Source organism: Glandiceps talaboti, chromosome 4 (assembly GCF_964340395.1).
Source record: "Glandiceps talaboti chromosome 4, keGlaTala1.1, whole genome shotgun sequence".
Classification (NCBI taxonomy): domain Eukaryota; kingdom Metazoa; phylum Hemichordata; class Enteropneusta; family Spengelidae; genus Glandiceps; species Glandiceps talaboti.
The window spans coordinates 9,588,281-9,604,603 of NC_135552.1; the positions used below are offsets into that span (position 1 = coordinate 9,588,281).

Here is a 16,323-nt window from a genome sequence, read left to right on the forward strand (position 1 = left end):
AGATCTACAAGAGCATGTGTTTATTCAACCCATTATACTAGGCGTGTAGGCAGCATAATATACTGTTCCAAACTAACTATTGTGCCGTCCAACACATATTTCACAATTCACCCATACTGATTTTATGTCTATTTAATCTTATTATAGGAGACAAAAGAAAGAAAAGGAAAAGGAAGTGAAAAAGAAGAAGAAAGAAGAACGAGATGCTGTCAAACAGAAGAAAGGAGAGGAAGACAAATCTCAAAAAGAAAACACAGAGAAGGAAGAAGAGAGTGAAAAGAAAGAAGGTAATGAAATCATCGCTTAAAATAAACAACAATTCATTGCATCAGTGAAGTAAGGTCGTATCTGCTATGTAATTGTATAGGCAGATACAACCTTACTCCACTGATGCGATGAATTAATGGAGTAATGTCAGTTCTTTGCTGTTTTTGGTAATGTAGATCTCAAAGTTAAGTCAAAATATTGGAATTATGCTGATGTATGACAAAAATGGAAATTAAAGTTTACAAGGAAAATGTCTTCAATATGACCAGCACTCCAAAGGTGGAAAGCTGGGTTTATACATTCATTAAAAAAATACACAATGTGTTATATTTTAGCAGTTATGATTACACATCCCTGATAGTAATACCACTCTGTTTTTCTGTACACATATATCTGTAGATACTGTTCATTTTAGCTATGTATTTTTGAGGTTCAAACTTAAATCCTGTGGCGTGTCTCTCCCATAACTCTAACTCACTTAAACATTTGCATCACCAAGTTTATGTTTTCAAGCTGAAAATGCAATCTAAAAAAGAAAAAAAAATCACAGAAATTTTTATCAACATTTCTTTATTCAGAGGATGAAAACAAAAAGGAAAAGAAGGAGAAGAAAGCACCCCCTCCCCCTGCCCCAGTGAAGAAGGAAGAAGAGGAGGAGGACCTTCCACCTGATGATGAGACGGACCTCGCATCGATAGTTAAACGAAGAAGAATTCTTGCTGCAAGAGAGAAAACGGCCAAACAAGAAAGAGAAAAATTAGACAAAGAAAGGTAAACAGTTTATTTACAGCAAAATGGTTCATAAAGGAGCAATGCCAAGCTTTGTAAACTTGCATGTTTCCTTGAGAGTGAAGCAAATCAAGAAGGTGGAAATACCTCTTGTCCTAAATAAACTTTAAATAACTTAACAGTATGCTATATTATTGTGCTGTATTTCCTGTATTTTTGACAGTTGAAAGAGACTGATATTTTGTCAGGTCTTCTCTTGCTTGAGTTCACATGATCACACACGTTTTATGATACAAGATACAAATGACAAATGCCTCAAACCATACCATGTGCAAGCTATAAAGTTGCACACATTCAAACAGAAAATATCAGATTTATGGATTGTTTGCTCTCGGGGAGAAGTGAGGAAGAAATGTAAATGGAATTTTTATGGGTCCATGCCAAGGGTAATAATTATGAAACACTTTGAGTGGTGTGGGAAAATGTGGTATTAAAATTAAATAACAATAACATTATTTTATTGTGGTTTTATTTGTAGGCGTATAAAGGAACAAGAAGAGTACAAAAAACAGAAGTTTGAACAACAACAAAGTAAAGCATTTGAGGTAGGTTTTTGAGGGGCTGTGTCTTCTATGAAGACTTGTTGAACAGCGTGTTTGTGATTCTGGACAAATTCCTTCAAGAAGGCAGTAACAGTCAATGAAGTTTATCACCAATTGTCACGCATTTTAAATTTCATAAAGTATACAGTGCTAAACAAATGCAGAAGGACGCTGAAATTTGTTCCCCAGGAACTTTGTTGTTATAATATTTCTGAGTTTCCAAGTATTTTATCCATTTCCCATCTAAATTGTGATAAAAGATATAGGTTCACATTGTACCATATTTCACTTCTTCTGTTACCACTGGTTTCTAAACCTCGGCAGAAAACACTGACAGTTTACTCATCCACACTAAAAATAATTTCTATTTATCTTTCACACCACAGGAGGGCACCATAGCAGCTAAAATGTCTCTACGTCAAATGCCAGTAGGCACTGATCGTAACCACAGTCGGTATTGGACTTTCAGTCATGTTGTACCAGGTCTGTTTGTAGAGAAGGGCTGGATGGACACTAACATTGAGTACCATGTACCTAAATCAGACAATATGAAGAAGGAAGACAACGGTAGCAGAGATAGTGGAGATAGTGAGATTGATAGTGACACGGACACACTTAGCAGTTTATTGAATCAAATGGAGAAGAATAAAGAAATTGAGAAATCGTATGTATATATTATTAGTCTATGATTGTTCACCTACTGCAAATCTGACTGTGTGCATGTGATAAGTTCATAACTGTAGGCGATGACAAGCCAGAAGGGTGATAAAGTGCACTATTGGACTCTTCTGGCTAGGGTTAACTTCATAGACTTGTCACAGAACTATTCCTCTTTATACTAATGCATGCATTTGCAATAATAATAGTTTTAGTTTGTGTTTTCCATAACTTGTACTTGTCTAACTTAAGGTTGCCATGGTAATATTGTAGCTCTTCTGTTTTTACGCCAATAGTTAGCCCCCGACAGTCACAGCCCAGAGAGAGAGAGAGAGAGAGAGAGGGGGGGGGGGGGGGGGGGGCTATAGGATTGACACGTGTCCATCTGTCTATCTGTCCATGGACAGACATATCTTTGACACCTACAACTCAATTTCAATCAAACCTGGCACATATATTATAGTATACATTATACATGCATGTCACTTAATTTTGACACCTTGACCTTCATGCCAAAATGATGTTTTGAACTTGCTAGCAATTTGTAGGACCATATTTTTTAATACCAATTAACCGTACATTAGTGTGTGGCACTATGTCCTATGAACATCAAATAGTTGTTCACAGGTTGAATAATTGAAAAAAAATGACAAATTGATTTTGAAAATGCTAGATTAATTAAGAATTGTTGTTTGACTGCTCATCATAGGTAGGTTATTTATGTTTGAATATTCTAAATTTGTATTACAGGGTTCCTAAGACAGGTCAGAATCTATGGTTCCAGTACGACAGTATGAAAGATTTAGACAGACTACTAGATGTACTCAACAATCAAGGCATCAGAGAAAGTACATTACTGAGTGAACTCAAGGAAAGATACCAAGACATTGTGAAGTCTATCAATCTCAGCAAACGACCATTTCCAGGTTTGAGAGATAGCGACGGTAAACAGGAACTCTTGGACAATTTCAAACAAGATTTACTAGACACTGAGACCAGACTTAGGAAAGGAGGGCTGGGAGGTGTCGATAATTATGATAAATGGGAGAAGAAACTGATCAATGCTACCAAAGTAAAAGAAATGGTAAGTATGCCCTCTATGGTGATATTTGTCCATGTCAGTAGCTACATGCCAGTCGGGATGTTAGCAAGCTCTCAAGTAAGACATCTCTACTTTACCTCAGGGGTTATATCTAGTCCTGTCTTTGTGAAGTTATTGATTGAATACCCAGGTGATAACTATAAACCTGCAGCTGACTTGGGTGTTTTACGGCATATAGAAACACAAATTGTGTAATAATATTACGATTTCAGAATTGAAATCTTCATCTTAATGACTGTTCATGTGAAGACAATACAATACACAGTATAAGAGTTGCATCTCTAAATCATGCTGATTTTTATCTCATGATGAAACGCAGTGGAGTATAAATTTGGATATAAAATCAGTTTTAAAGATAGATTTTATATCCATTTGGCCTTTAATATTCATGTCTTTCCACTGCAACCCTATGTATGTTCACTAACATCTGAGTGTGTAACCCGGAACATTTTAAAAATCAATATCAGAATGTAGATGACACTTCAATGTCACCACGACTGATAAAGATCACATATAAATTATTGGGACATTACGTACTAGTACAAACACTGTAGCATTGATCGTTTGCACCAAACAGTGTGATATGAAACAATGTTTACTACAATAACAAAAATTAGATAATAATTTAAATCAAGTTAGTCTCAGATTGAGTTGCATTTACTGTTTATGAACAAGTTGAGTGTCTGAAATGTGGTCTCAGATTCACTCACATTCACTGTTAACAAGCAACGTTGAGAGTCTCAACAACAGATGCAAAGACGTTTGCACTTAGTATTTACTTGAAATAGTAACCCTTGTGTCTTCACTAGAATGTCAAAAAATGTAAACTGACTATCTCCTGAATCTACATTATGTCATCTACAGGGTCCACTACTGGTAGAGACGCAATCAAATGTCTTACCCAAGTTTCTTAAAGGCATTATGTCTCCACCCAAACCAAAGAAAAAACCAGAACCAGGTGATGTACCGGACCAACCTGTGGATGAAGATGATAATGATGATAATAATGATGACGAAGATGAAGATGAGGACAGGATGGAACAAGAAGAAGGTATAATCGTAATATATGTACAATGTCATGCAATACCTGAAATATACTGTGAACACTGATAAAATGACGAGAACTAATTTTGTATATTCCTTCCGTAATATTAGACCTTAAAGTTTATTCTTCAACCCTACTCGGTGATTATTTTGATGTGTTAGGAATATTGCCTGGTAAAACTCTACCGATAGAATAACACCATTATAATCCTGACATCTCCTTAAAATAAACTTCATCCCATCACCACCTGACTTGTTCCTTTTAAAAGGACCAGGACAGTCCCAGGTTTTCACATTAGTGTAATCATATCTGGAGCCTTAAAGATTCAACAGGATCATTAATCTGTGTTCTAGACCAGTGTTTTCTTCAGCATGGCCAGACAACTATTTGTCTCGCCCATATTTAATCCTAATCAGAACTTGGTCATTAAAGGCCCATGTTTCAATCCCAGGTTCTTGTACCGATGTTGTCTTATCATTTGAGCCTGCGGATTACCTAGGATTATCCTTTTTATTCTGGACCAACTTTTTCTATAGCTCTGCCAGACGACTATTTTTACCATTTAGATTTTAATCCTAATTCAACTTTGACCCTTACAATGAACGATAACCATGAATACAATTGTGATTTCAGCAGAAGAGGAGGATAAGGCCGTTTCTAAGAGTGTATTGAAATGGCAGGAAGCTATACAAGATTGTCCTACGATGTCTAGATTACATGTACTACTAGGAATTATGGATTCATGTATTAAGTGGGAAAAGTCAGCTGAAAATGCTGTAAGTATAACCTGCAAATTCACAACAGCAAAATTGAACAAATAGTAAAGTGTGAATTTGTACACGTTATATCAAGGCTGGCTTTAGGGGCTGAGTGTAGTATGAGTGAGGCTCTTTGCAATAGGCAGTGCTTTTGTAACTGAACTAGGGACTGTGTAAGTAAGTGCAGGTCAGGGAATCATACATGCCTATTTATGAAAAAAACAAACAATTTTTTGTTATTGCTCAAAATGATAAAGTAATAGGGATGAAGAAATCAGAAGAAATAATTGTGCACCACTCAAATAAGCTGGCAGAAAGCACACCAGGTGTAACACCCTACCTTATTCATAATGTCAACAGTGTGATGGCCAAGTTTACTATTCTTAAGGTACTACGTCACACATTTCTCTATAAATATCGCCCAAGTTACTTGCTATAGCTCCTTTCGAATAATCTTATAACAGATTGCAGAGTATCTGAAAGTTCACCCTAGCTCATGATTATATAACATTGTTTCATCAACACTAGGGCACTAGGGTGTTGTTACTCTGTGGCGACCATTTAACAAATTTCCAAATTTATTTGGATGAATAAGGATTATTATTATTATTGTTTGTGTTCTGTTTTATAGAAATGCAAAATATGCAGAAAGAAGGGAAATGAAGACAAATTATTACTGTGTGATGAATGTAACCAACCGTTTCATTTATATTGTCTGAGACCTGCCTTATCATCGGTACCAAAGGGAGATTGGATGTGTCCTGCTTGTAAGGTAAGACCTGGATATCACACACATTGCTTTTACTGTTCATATTTGAACATGGAAATAGAATGTATCATGATGCACTTTAATTTGGCACAACGGCAATTCAGGAAGTGGTTGTAATAGAGAACTTGCAATCCAGACTGAGCATGCTCAGACGTAGACTCTTTCACAGTCCTTGGAGCTTCGCTTTACCAAAATTAAAGCTAAACGAATTATTTTGTGTGTATCGATACCAGCTATATAACTGTACTTGAATATCCTTGTACTGTGCGCCCTCATTGACCACGATAGAGATAACCATTCGTTGATGTGTGACTGCGACACTCTGTGTTTTTGCAAAGCCCCCAAAACACGGAGCATAGTACATGGTTATTCGAGTTTATTCGAGTACGGTCATGGAGTACGTTATGTAGATGGTATCGGTACAAACAAAATAATTCATTTAGCGTTAATTTTAGTAAAGCGAAGCTCCGAGGACTGTGAGAGAATCTAGCTCAGATGCAAAGGACTATGGATTATCTGTGCTTATCGTAATACCTAATCTGGAGCTACCAAATTGATAGCAGTTTGTAAGTGTACTAAAGGCTGAAATAAACCTGACTCCACATTTCTCTTAACCATAATGTGCTGGTTTGTCTTTATTTACCAATTATTGCATCTCATTTCAGCCGTCTATGGCAAGGAAAAACTCTCGAGGAAGAGACTACGCTCAGCTGGATGGATACTCGGATTCAGAGGTAAACATTAAATTTCATCTTATTTTTATAGATTTATGAGGACTTAGAAATACACTGTCTATAGTTTGATTACCTACATGATATTTTACCATTTATACAAATGAAAATTTCTACTTGCCTGTTAATCATGGTCAGGTGACCTTGTATAGACCAATCAGGTAACTGGAATCTGTTACCAAATACAAGAATATGAGCCAGTGTCAATTTTAAATCCATGTTCACATTTTATGTTTTATTATTGTTTACATGTCATCGACTTGTTTACATGTCATGTGTTCTTACTGTTTATTTGTTTACATTTCAAATTTTATTATTGTTGTCTTTTTTACATGTCATGTTTTTGTGTTATTTGCATGTCATATTTTTGTATTATTTACATTTTTTCGTATTGTTGACTTGTTTAGAGTGATGAGTACATGGATGAACAATCTGAACTGGAACACGATGAAATATGCTGTATATGTGAGGAGGACCAAGAGTTGGTGTTGTGTACTAAATGTCCATCAGCCTACCACAGGGAATGTCATGATCCGCCACTTAGGAACTTCCCAAGGTGAGCTAATGTGATACTCAGGGTCTTGACAAGGTGTAAGCCAACGTAAATTGGCGCTATCCTTCGATATGATACACAGCATCCAAAACTAAGGATAACTTAGAAAAACAGCAAAACAAGTGAATTACACATTGCTGGGCATTACTCAAGTGCATTGTTAAAATAGAGAGACTCTTAAACACTCACAGGTTTGGGAACCTATGAAAAGTTTTGTAGATTTTCATACCAGGATGGGGGTACCGGGTGGGTGATGGGGGAGGGGGACTCAGCTGGATTTTACCTACTTGCCACCCTTGACAAAACATTGGTTAGTAACAGGTATCATAAAGCATAGATCTATGTAGAAAACTGAACAGAAAACTGGATAATCTATAAAAAAACACCTGAATTGTAGTCTTCAAAAGGTTTGACTTGCTTTCACCCTCTAGACATAGCATTATAAGGCCTTATGTACAACCCATAACACCAAAGTAAGTAAAATGTTTTCTGTATGTACCACAATCATTAACAACAGTGTAAAAGTATACTGTTTCATTTGCAAATTGACCTACATTAGAAAGGCCACATGCTAGACTTGTAAATAAACCCATTGAAACAGTATACTTTTACACTTGGTATGAATGCTATAAATGAGTGTAGCGCATAGAGAAAGTGCTTTACTTCAGTGTTATTTGTTGTATATTATGTATACATAGTGCAGTGCACATATGTGTGAACTTCCACCAAAAGAGAAATTGTAACTTTGTTTAGCTTTGTCACACTGAAAACTGAAAAATTCTATCAACATGAGAGTGCTACTTGTTATTGTGCGTTATATTGCAATTCATTAATGTGTTTCATTGTCATATTTTTTTCAATCCAAAGGGGCAAGTGGGTGTGTTCATCGTGTCTAAACTATCGCTCATCCAGAGCTCGATCAAAAAGGAAGAGAGCTCCCATCAAGAAGAAAAAATCACTGCCAAGTAAAAAATCGAAATCAGGAAAATCATCCAAGAAGAGTTCACCAGCATCAGCTGGTTCATCAGGTGACTCGACTAGTTACAGTACGTCTAGGAAACGTTCAGCTGATGGTGATATGGATGATTGGGTCAAGAAAAGCAGCAGTCGACCTCAAAGAGGAAATTCTGACCTCAAGGTGAATGACCTTTCTGTTCATTTGATAGACCTGTGTTAGCTAAGGTTCATAGATCTGATTCTAGTGTTTTTGTATTGTGAGCTATGTACAACATGATGTTTAGATGATATTATTACCAAATATTTGTCAGATTCAGCCAAGGAAGATACTTATGAAACAAGGAGCCATGTAAAGATGAGAGGAGTGGCACATGTCACATGTACTCTTCTGCAGAATAAAGATGATATATATGGTTATATATGAATTTTTTTTTTAGAGTAACTGTGATTTTGATTATTATGACTCATACTTTAAGCGCTTTACAACAGTGACTTAGACATTTTGACTCGCACTTTGGAACCAATGGCATAGAAGCACATTGTTGTGATGTATATAGAAGAACCAGGGTGTAAATCTTGTAGTTTCTGTTTGAACCTGTAAAGCGTGACTTCAGTGTGTTTTACCATACACATGCATCTAGGTATGCAAACTGTAAAACTACTGCAAACTGTAAAACTACTATATTTGCATATAGAGTACATAGACTGAAAGACAAAGCCTGGTTGAATTAGTTTATGATATTAATGACTCAATCAATTCTGTTTTCATCTTTCTGTAGTCCGGTGAAGATCTCCTGAATAAGTTGATACGACATAAAAGTAGCTGGCCATTCAGGAGACCAGTAGAACTTGATGAGGTAGGCAAGATTTCATTTCCTAACACTGACAGGTTTTCTTCTCATTTCACGACTCATGATTGATGACAACCCATTGTAGTATATATCCCTGAGGATGCTGACCAAAGATATCACCAAAAATGTGGAGTGTGTGTGCGTGCGTGTGTATGCACGCGCGCGTGTGTGTGTGTGTGTGTGTGTGTGTGTGTGTGTGTGTGTGTGTGTGTGTGTGTGTGCGTGCGTGTGTGCGTGCGTGTGTGTGTGTGTGTTTGCATGCGTGGGTGAGACAGACAGAAACAGACAGACAGACCAGACCAAACCATTGATTACTACGATATCATACAAAATCATATCTTTGTATTTTTCCATCTCTAGGCCCCTGATTATTATGATATCATATCAGATCCTATGGATTTTCAAACCATGAAGAATAAGTGTCTTTGTCTTGACTACAAAACTGTGGATGACTTTATTGATGACATTAAACTCATCTTTAATAATGCTGAAATTTACAACAGGGTAAGTCAAACAAAATAAATTGTCAGATCGAGGGAGGGCGGGCGGGCGGGCGGGCGGGCGGGCGGGAGGAAGTGAGGGACGGAGGGGGGGGGGAGGGAGGGAGAGAGAGAGAGAGAGAGAGAGAGAGAGAGAGAGAGAGAGAGAGAGAGAGAGAGAGAGAGAGAGAGAGAGAGAGAGAGAGAGAGAGAGAGAGAGAGAGAGAGAGAGAGAGAGAGAGAGAGAGAGAGAGAGAGAGAGAGAGAGAGAGAGAGAGAGAGAGAGAGAGAGAGAGAGAGAGAGAGAGAGAGAGAGAGGGGGGGGGGAGAAGAGGGGGAGGGAGGGATGCTGAAATTTAAATCAAACAAATACAAGCCATATCATATTTTATTTCAAAGGAAAGGTCTATTGATAAATGATCACTAGGGATGTAGTGCAAAACCTGCAATGTTTACCGTTTATATGTCACTAACAGAAAAGTCAATAATTGTAAAATATTTTACCCTAATACTTTAAAAAACTACAGAAGTATACATACACATCTTTGTCTTAATTGTTGCCAAGAGATAAGATAATCAAAAAAATCATGAATTCTAAAACATTTCATGTTATGTCAGATTAGAATGAAAATTTAGATGTGAAAAACAGTTGTCTGGCAGAGAGCTTTAGAAAAAGTTTGTCCAGAATTATAAAAATAATCCAAGATAATCCTGATATCTCTTCTGACAGGATAGCAATAATGTGAGAACCTGGGATTGCATCATGGGCCTTTAAACATATGTCCGTCACTGTTTTGATAAAGCTAAGACATAATTTCTTTTTATTTGTATATTTCTAGGTGGGTTCTGAGGTGCTTGACTGTAAAGAGCAATTGGAAGAATACTTTGTAGAACTAATGGAGAAGCAGCTAACAGACCTTGTATATAAGAGAGACGGACCATACATCATGCAACAACAGAGTACATCAAATGCTAGAGAACATGATGACCATTCTTACGTCAGTAAAAATAAACGAAAGAAATTGGAAAAATAACCTCCCCCCCCAAAAAAAAGAAAAAGAAAAAAGAATTCCTAAATTTGAGTCTCGTAGACACAGACTTGGGTGTACGTACCGTGTGAGCCCATCAATGGACTAGTCCACTTCAGAACTATGGGACCATTCTATTTAAATATAGGGAGGGAAAAGTCAACTCTGGTGGGGTGAAGCCTTAGATGTCACTTGTGAGCAGATTTTCACATCCAGACATCCATCCCAATATCAACTATCTGTACGAAAAATCACAGAAAGTTATAAATTTATGCTCAAAATAACTTTGGTGGATTTTCTAGTTGTATTTAATGGACTTGACATTTTCTAAACACGTTAGACTTTTTTTTTGTATCAAGCAGATAATATATTGCAAACATGTACTAAGCAGTGTAACATGTTTATCTATATCTATACATAGAATGTTTTATTTCCCCCCCAAGCACAATAAGTAATGTATATATACTTTTCTTTGCAGTACAGTGTACTATGGTGATAAATAGAGTGAGATCTGTAGTAAGGGAAATCAATGAAGGGTCGTATCAAAATGTTGGAGACTTTGTTTATGAAAATGATATGATTTTAGAAGTTCTCCCACAACTAGATTATAGGGCACTAAGTCCTTTTGTAATGTTTGTGTTCTCTCTGAACAAGGTAGCAGGGTTACTGAGATGTCTTTCAGTGTACTGTGTTTTCTCTGAACAAGGTAACAGTGGTTCTGTGCCCTCCTATAATTTCTGTGTACTTCCAGACCAGTTACAGGTGTGCTTGTGTTGTCCACAGGTAGCAGGGTTACTAAGTCATCTTACAGTTTCTCTAACAATTTAGCTGAGGACCCCATGTACCCTCTTGTACATTCTCTCTGAACAAGAAAACAGAGGGTACTTAATTCATTGCCCTCGAACAGGGAAAATATTTTTTTAGCACAATTGAACTAGGTTCAGTAGTGCTATAGGCATGGCAAAGTGTGTGTGTGTGTGTGTGTGTGTGTGTGTGTGTGTGTGTGTGTGTGTGTGTGTAAACAACTTGAAGTCAAAAACCACAGGACCTATTATTGCCATGATATTAGGTAGCAGGGTTACTAAGTCATCTTACAGTTTCTCTAGTTATATCTAGTTGGGAAATTGTTCAAATCAAAGTAATCTTGCCACTGGTGTGTGATTTGGGTCAAGAAATGTGATTTTTGGTCAAAAAACTTATAACTCAAAAACTACAGTGTACATGTAGACAAGTCTGAAATTTGCTGGGAACATTCTTCGGGCTGTTTAGATTAAGAATTGCTCATGACACAATCCCATCAATGATATGCAAACTAGGTCTAAAATGTGTCTTTTTGGTCAAAAATCTTTAATAAAAAAAACAGCAGATTGGGCAGAATTTTAAATGGGATGCATCTGGGGGTGTATAGATGAAGAAATATTAAGCATATAATCTCATCTGGTACGAAAGTGAGTAAACATTCAAAACATGTATGCAAATATCCCTAGCAACCATGACCATGCCCCATAGCAACAGCCAAACAATTGGATATTTCATAAAGATAATGGATTCTTAGACAAGTGAACAGACATTCAAAAAGTGTATGCAAATATGCCTAGCAACAAGACCCACCCATAGCAACAGCCAAATGATCGCATATATTGCAAATTTAACAACAGGGCTGGATAGGCAACTGGATAATCATTCAGCAAATGAACCTAGCATGTGGATAAACATTTTTTAAACTGTATAATTGTGCTACAACACCATCAGCGCTATTTTTTTAAAAATTTCTTAGTGCTTCAGGAGGATGACATTGTTTGGACCAATTACTATAATTGGCAGTGACTGATACTTGAGTTCTCCAGGGTAAAGTCTTGGAAAGAATACTCGATCATCTGTAATATTGGGGCAAAGCTGTTAACAATTCTTGATACCCTCAGTAGCATTTTACCTTATGCTAGAGGGTCTAAATAGAACAAGAAGGTCATATATTCTTATATGCATAGTAATGCATGTGAAGCCAGAATATTAACCGAGAAATCAAATTATTGTTATTTTTGTGACGTGCCTAGGTGGTAAATTACTATTTCTCAGCCATTTTTTGGCATGACTGTAAATGAAAATTTTTATAGAATTATATGTACAGATAGAGTTGATTACTAGGTGACCATTTAGGTCAGTTTAAGTGAGAAACTTCACTCTATTTTACTATCTTGTGTTCTTTGCACAAACTATACTGAGCTGTGCAATAAGAAATAAGGTACTGAAATATTCATTGGCCAAATTCAAATATTTACCCCATTGAATTTGGATAGTCTACACTTGAATGTTGTCTAGTCTTGGTTACCCAGAATCCTCACTGGTGGACACCACTTCCTCCCACCCTATTAGTGTAAGGTAGAATGCTGTGTAAGTGATTAGTACAAGATGGCTGCATGGAGAGGGTAACCCACAACATGATTTATATAGTGAAATCACAATGCAACTCTTGCTAAGCTAACAATATTTTATTTAATCTTCTTAAACAAGACATTTTTCTATATAAACATTTTATAGCGTGATTTTTGTAAAATCTATAGAGTTGATGAAAATGAATGTTAGGTATCATTTTTATTGAATGAGAAACTCTGAGCTCAGTAACAATGGCCACCTTGTGTTCCAATCACTTCCATAGCATTCTCCCAGACTCTCATAAGAGGGTGGTGGAAGTCAGCGCCTGCAGTGGAGTCTGGGTAACTGAGACTAAGGGTTATCTGGTTAGTTGTAGACCCCATGATTGTACTCCACAGTCAACAATGTGGCAAACAGGAACATAACGTTAGTTGACTGTAAAACAGCTGTCACTTTGAAGATTCTCCTAACAAAACTGATCAGTTTCTGAAGATTCACGAAATTTAAATAAAAGGTATTTCATCACAAGCAGGAAATATTTCCTTGCCCAAATATTTTATATAGACTTCATTGACTTCTTCAGTGGATTGGTTATTGACAAGTACTTCGGAATTTAGAACCTTATCATATACATGTGAAACTGGAAGCTGCAACTCCCAGTCTCGGTTCACGGTAACCTCCGTTCGGATACTGATTACCTTGCGCCACATGATGCCATTAATATCTGGCAAAAACTTTCACTGATTCATTCTGCTGAAGAGGTAAATTGGGTATAGCCAAAATATTTAGGCATGGTAATATTTCGTACTTGTGATAAAATAGCCTGCATTTAAATTATGAAACCAAACTGATGTATCTAGTTGAAATCTACTCATGAATATTGATTAATATTTGAACGTAAATTGCAAACTATAATCGCTATCACAGATTATTATGTAGTTTCTGGACTAATTTTCTTTGACAAATTTCCAACATTTTGATTTGACCCATCAGATAATAATTGTAGAATATATCATAGCTTGTGATTAACCATTTCTATCATGTTTTATGGAAAATTGAATCTACAATCATTAAAAATACAAATGAAAATGAATTTTGTGTGTCGTTGATTTCTGTGGTGGTGTACTGGTATGCTTGAGAGGATATGTAGGCTTTACAAGGTTTCTGAGTTTTTGCTAAAGTCGGTATTAAAAGTAAAATCTGCCAGGGTTCCCATGTCACTTTACCAGGGTTCCCAAACAAAATTGTCATTGATTCAATGGGAAATATTACCCTTTTTTTACGCCTTTCAGTTATCAGGGGGTCATCAACTTTAGCAAAAACATTGAGTTTGCGCTGATAGGGTAGAACTAGTGGACATAATCACCCTAGCTAGCTGAACAAGGTTGGATATGTCACTCGTTGACAAAAACTTTCTATCAGAGATGTTACCCTACTTTGAGTTTGACTACATCAATCTTCAATTTATAGCTTATATTAACATGTAGCAATAATAGTTTTAGTTTGTCTCGTGGCTAGCCAATAGTTGACTTGCTATCGTTTTAGTGTGTGTCGTGGCTAGCCAATAGTTGACTTGCTATCGTTTTAGTGTGTGTCGTGGCTAGCCAATAGTTGACTTGCTATCGTTTTAGTGTGTGTCGTGGCTAGCCAATAGTTGACTTGCTATCGTTTTAGTGTGTCTCGTGGCTAGCCAATAGTTGACTTACTATCATTTTAGTGTGTCTCGTGGCTACCCAATAGTTGACTTGCTATAATTTTAGTGTGTCTCGTGGCTAGCCAATAGTTGACTTGCTATCATTTGAACTATTCAGTTTTATAATAGGAAGGGTGTAACTTTTGAGAATAATTTACATCTGTGGTACACAATCACCTATGTAATGTAGAACTCAAAACATAGACCCTACAAGTGTAGAGTCTGCTCAAAATGACGTTATCTTGAAATGGAAATCACATTCAAACAAACACATTTCAATATATGATGTTGAAAAATTCAAACTTTTAATGATTCAATATTTACATATATAATGTGCATAATATATTAAAAAAGTGGAAAAAAGGTACAAAAGAAGTGTTTACATTTTACCCAAAAAATGTCCTGTTAAATAAATTAAACCAGCACTGAACTGTAGTATAACTATTGTACAAAGTTGAATTTCCTAACATCTATAATCATATCGCCACCTAGTGGTCAGCTGTAATGATGGAATTTGTCATGCTGATGAGGATCATTGACTAAGACAGACCATAGTCATACTGCCACCTAGAGGTCAGCTGTAACTATGGAATTTGTCATTCCGAAGAGGATCATTGACAGAACAGATTGTAAGCTCAATGTGAAAAAGTTGAACTGCTTGTGTGTTATAATCTGTGTAATTCATTTGATCTACCAAGCTGATGAACATTTTTGGTTATCAACACTACTCCACAGGAATATGAGCTGCACTGGTTTCTCTGATAGATGCAATAGTATAGTACATGATCATTGATGATAAACATCTTCATAGTACTTGAACTGTACATGGCACAAATAAATATTAGCGACAAAATAAATGCAATATACAAGCACTGTGTATGAAGAATCTTAATAAGGCCAAAAATAGTCATCAGCTAGGTAGATCAAAATGATTACAATGGTTATAACACACAAGCAGTTCAAGCGAAAGAACACTGAACACGGATACCCAACATCTATCGTTGTGATTATGCTGCCACCTAGTGGTCAGCTGTAACTATGAAATTTGTCATTCTGAGGATCATCAACCAAGACAGAGTGAAAGCTCAATGTTCTAATACAGTGATCCACTTGAGCATTGTAACCTTTCTAATCATAAATACTGGCAGTATTTTTATAATAACTTAGAAATACATAAAGTGAAAATCCAACCAATGATAGAAATAACGTCTGAATATCAGATTACACATCCATATTTCATTTCCACGACATAAATATTTGATTGTGACTAACATTGGATCACAGTGGCATATAAGTAATTGATACTAATGAAATATTTTCCCTTACCAAGCTGTATGATGAGAGATACAAAACTGAGAATTGATATAAAGTTGAACATATTACAAATTTCCTATTATATCATGAATCTAATTATTTTGTTATCTAGTGAGTTTCAAGTTTCAAATTTTAATTGTAATAAGATTGAAGTACAATGTTTATTGCTATATCTGCTTCCCTTGAGTAATATTGTAGTTATAATGGAGCGGGAGAATTATAAACTCATTGTTTTCAGTACAATATTAATCTTAATATTTTGATGAACTCAGGTACATATTAACTGTCTTAATTTTAATATTTACATAAAATCTACATAGGATTATTACTATTTATGTAGGAAGGTAGGTAGGTTGGAAGGTAGGTAGGTAGGTAGGAAGGCAGGTAGGTGAGTAGGTATGGTAGGTAGGCAAGT

General features: G+C 36.2%; 2 protein-coding genes across 2 annotated transcripts in view; one reads left to right on the forward strand and one right to left on the reverse strand.

The window, feature by feature from the left end:
• Positions 1-11,473, forward strand: part of LOC144433979 (tyrosine-protein kinase BAZ1B-like) — a 29,751-nt gene extending 18,278 nt beyond the window's left edge. Inside the window, 14 exon segments of the mRNA XM_078122403.1 lie at positions 148-272; positions 846-1,038; positions 1,535-1,601; positions 1,985-2,262; positions 3,006-3,339; positions 4,222-4,408; positions 5,036-5,178; positions 5,792-5,932; positions 6,595-6,663; positions 7,068-7,216; positions 8,081-8,351; positions 8,950-9,027; positions 9,382-9,525; positions 10,340-11,473. Of these exon segments, the coding sequence (XP_077978529.1) occupies positions 148-272; positions 846-1,038; positions 1,535-1,601; positions 1,985-2,262; positions 3,006-3,339; positions 4,222-4,408; positions 5,036-5,178; positions 5,792-5,932; positions 6,595-6,663; positions 7,068-7,216; positions 8,081-8,351; positions 8,950-9,027; positions 9,382-9,525; positions 10,340-10,534 (2,374 nt within the window). The 3' untranslated portion in view covers positions 10,535-11,473.
• LOC144433571 (uncharacterized) overlaps positions 1-16,323 on the reverse strand; it is a 313,028-nt gene that overhangs the window by 66,178 nt on the left and 230,527 nt on the right. The gene's annotated exons all lie outside the window — the stretch shown is intronic.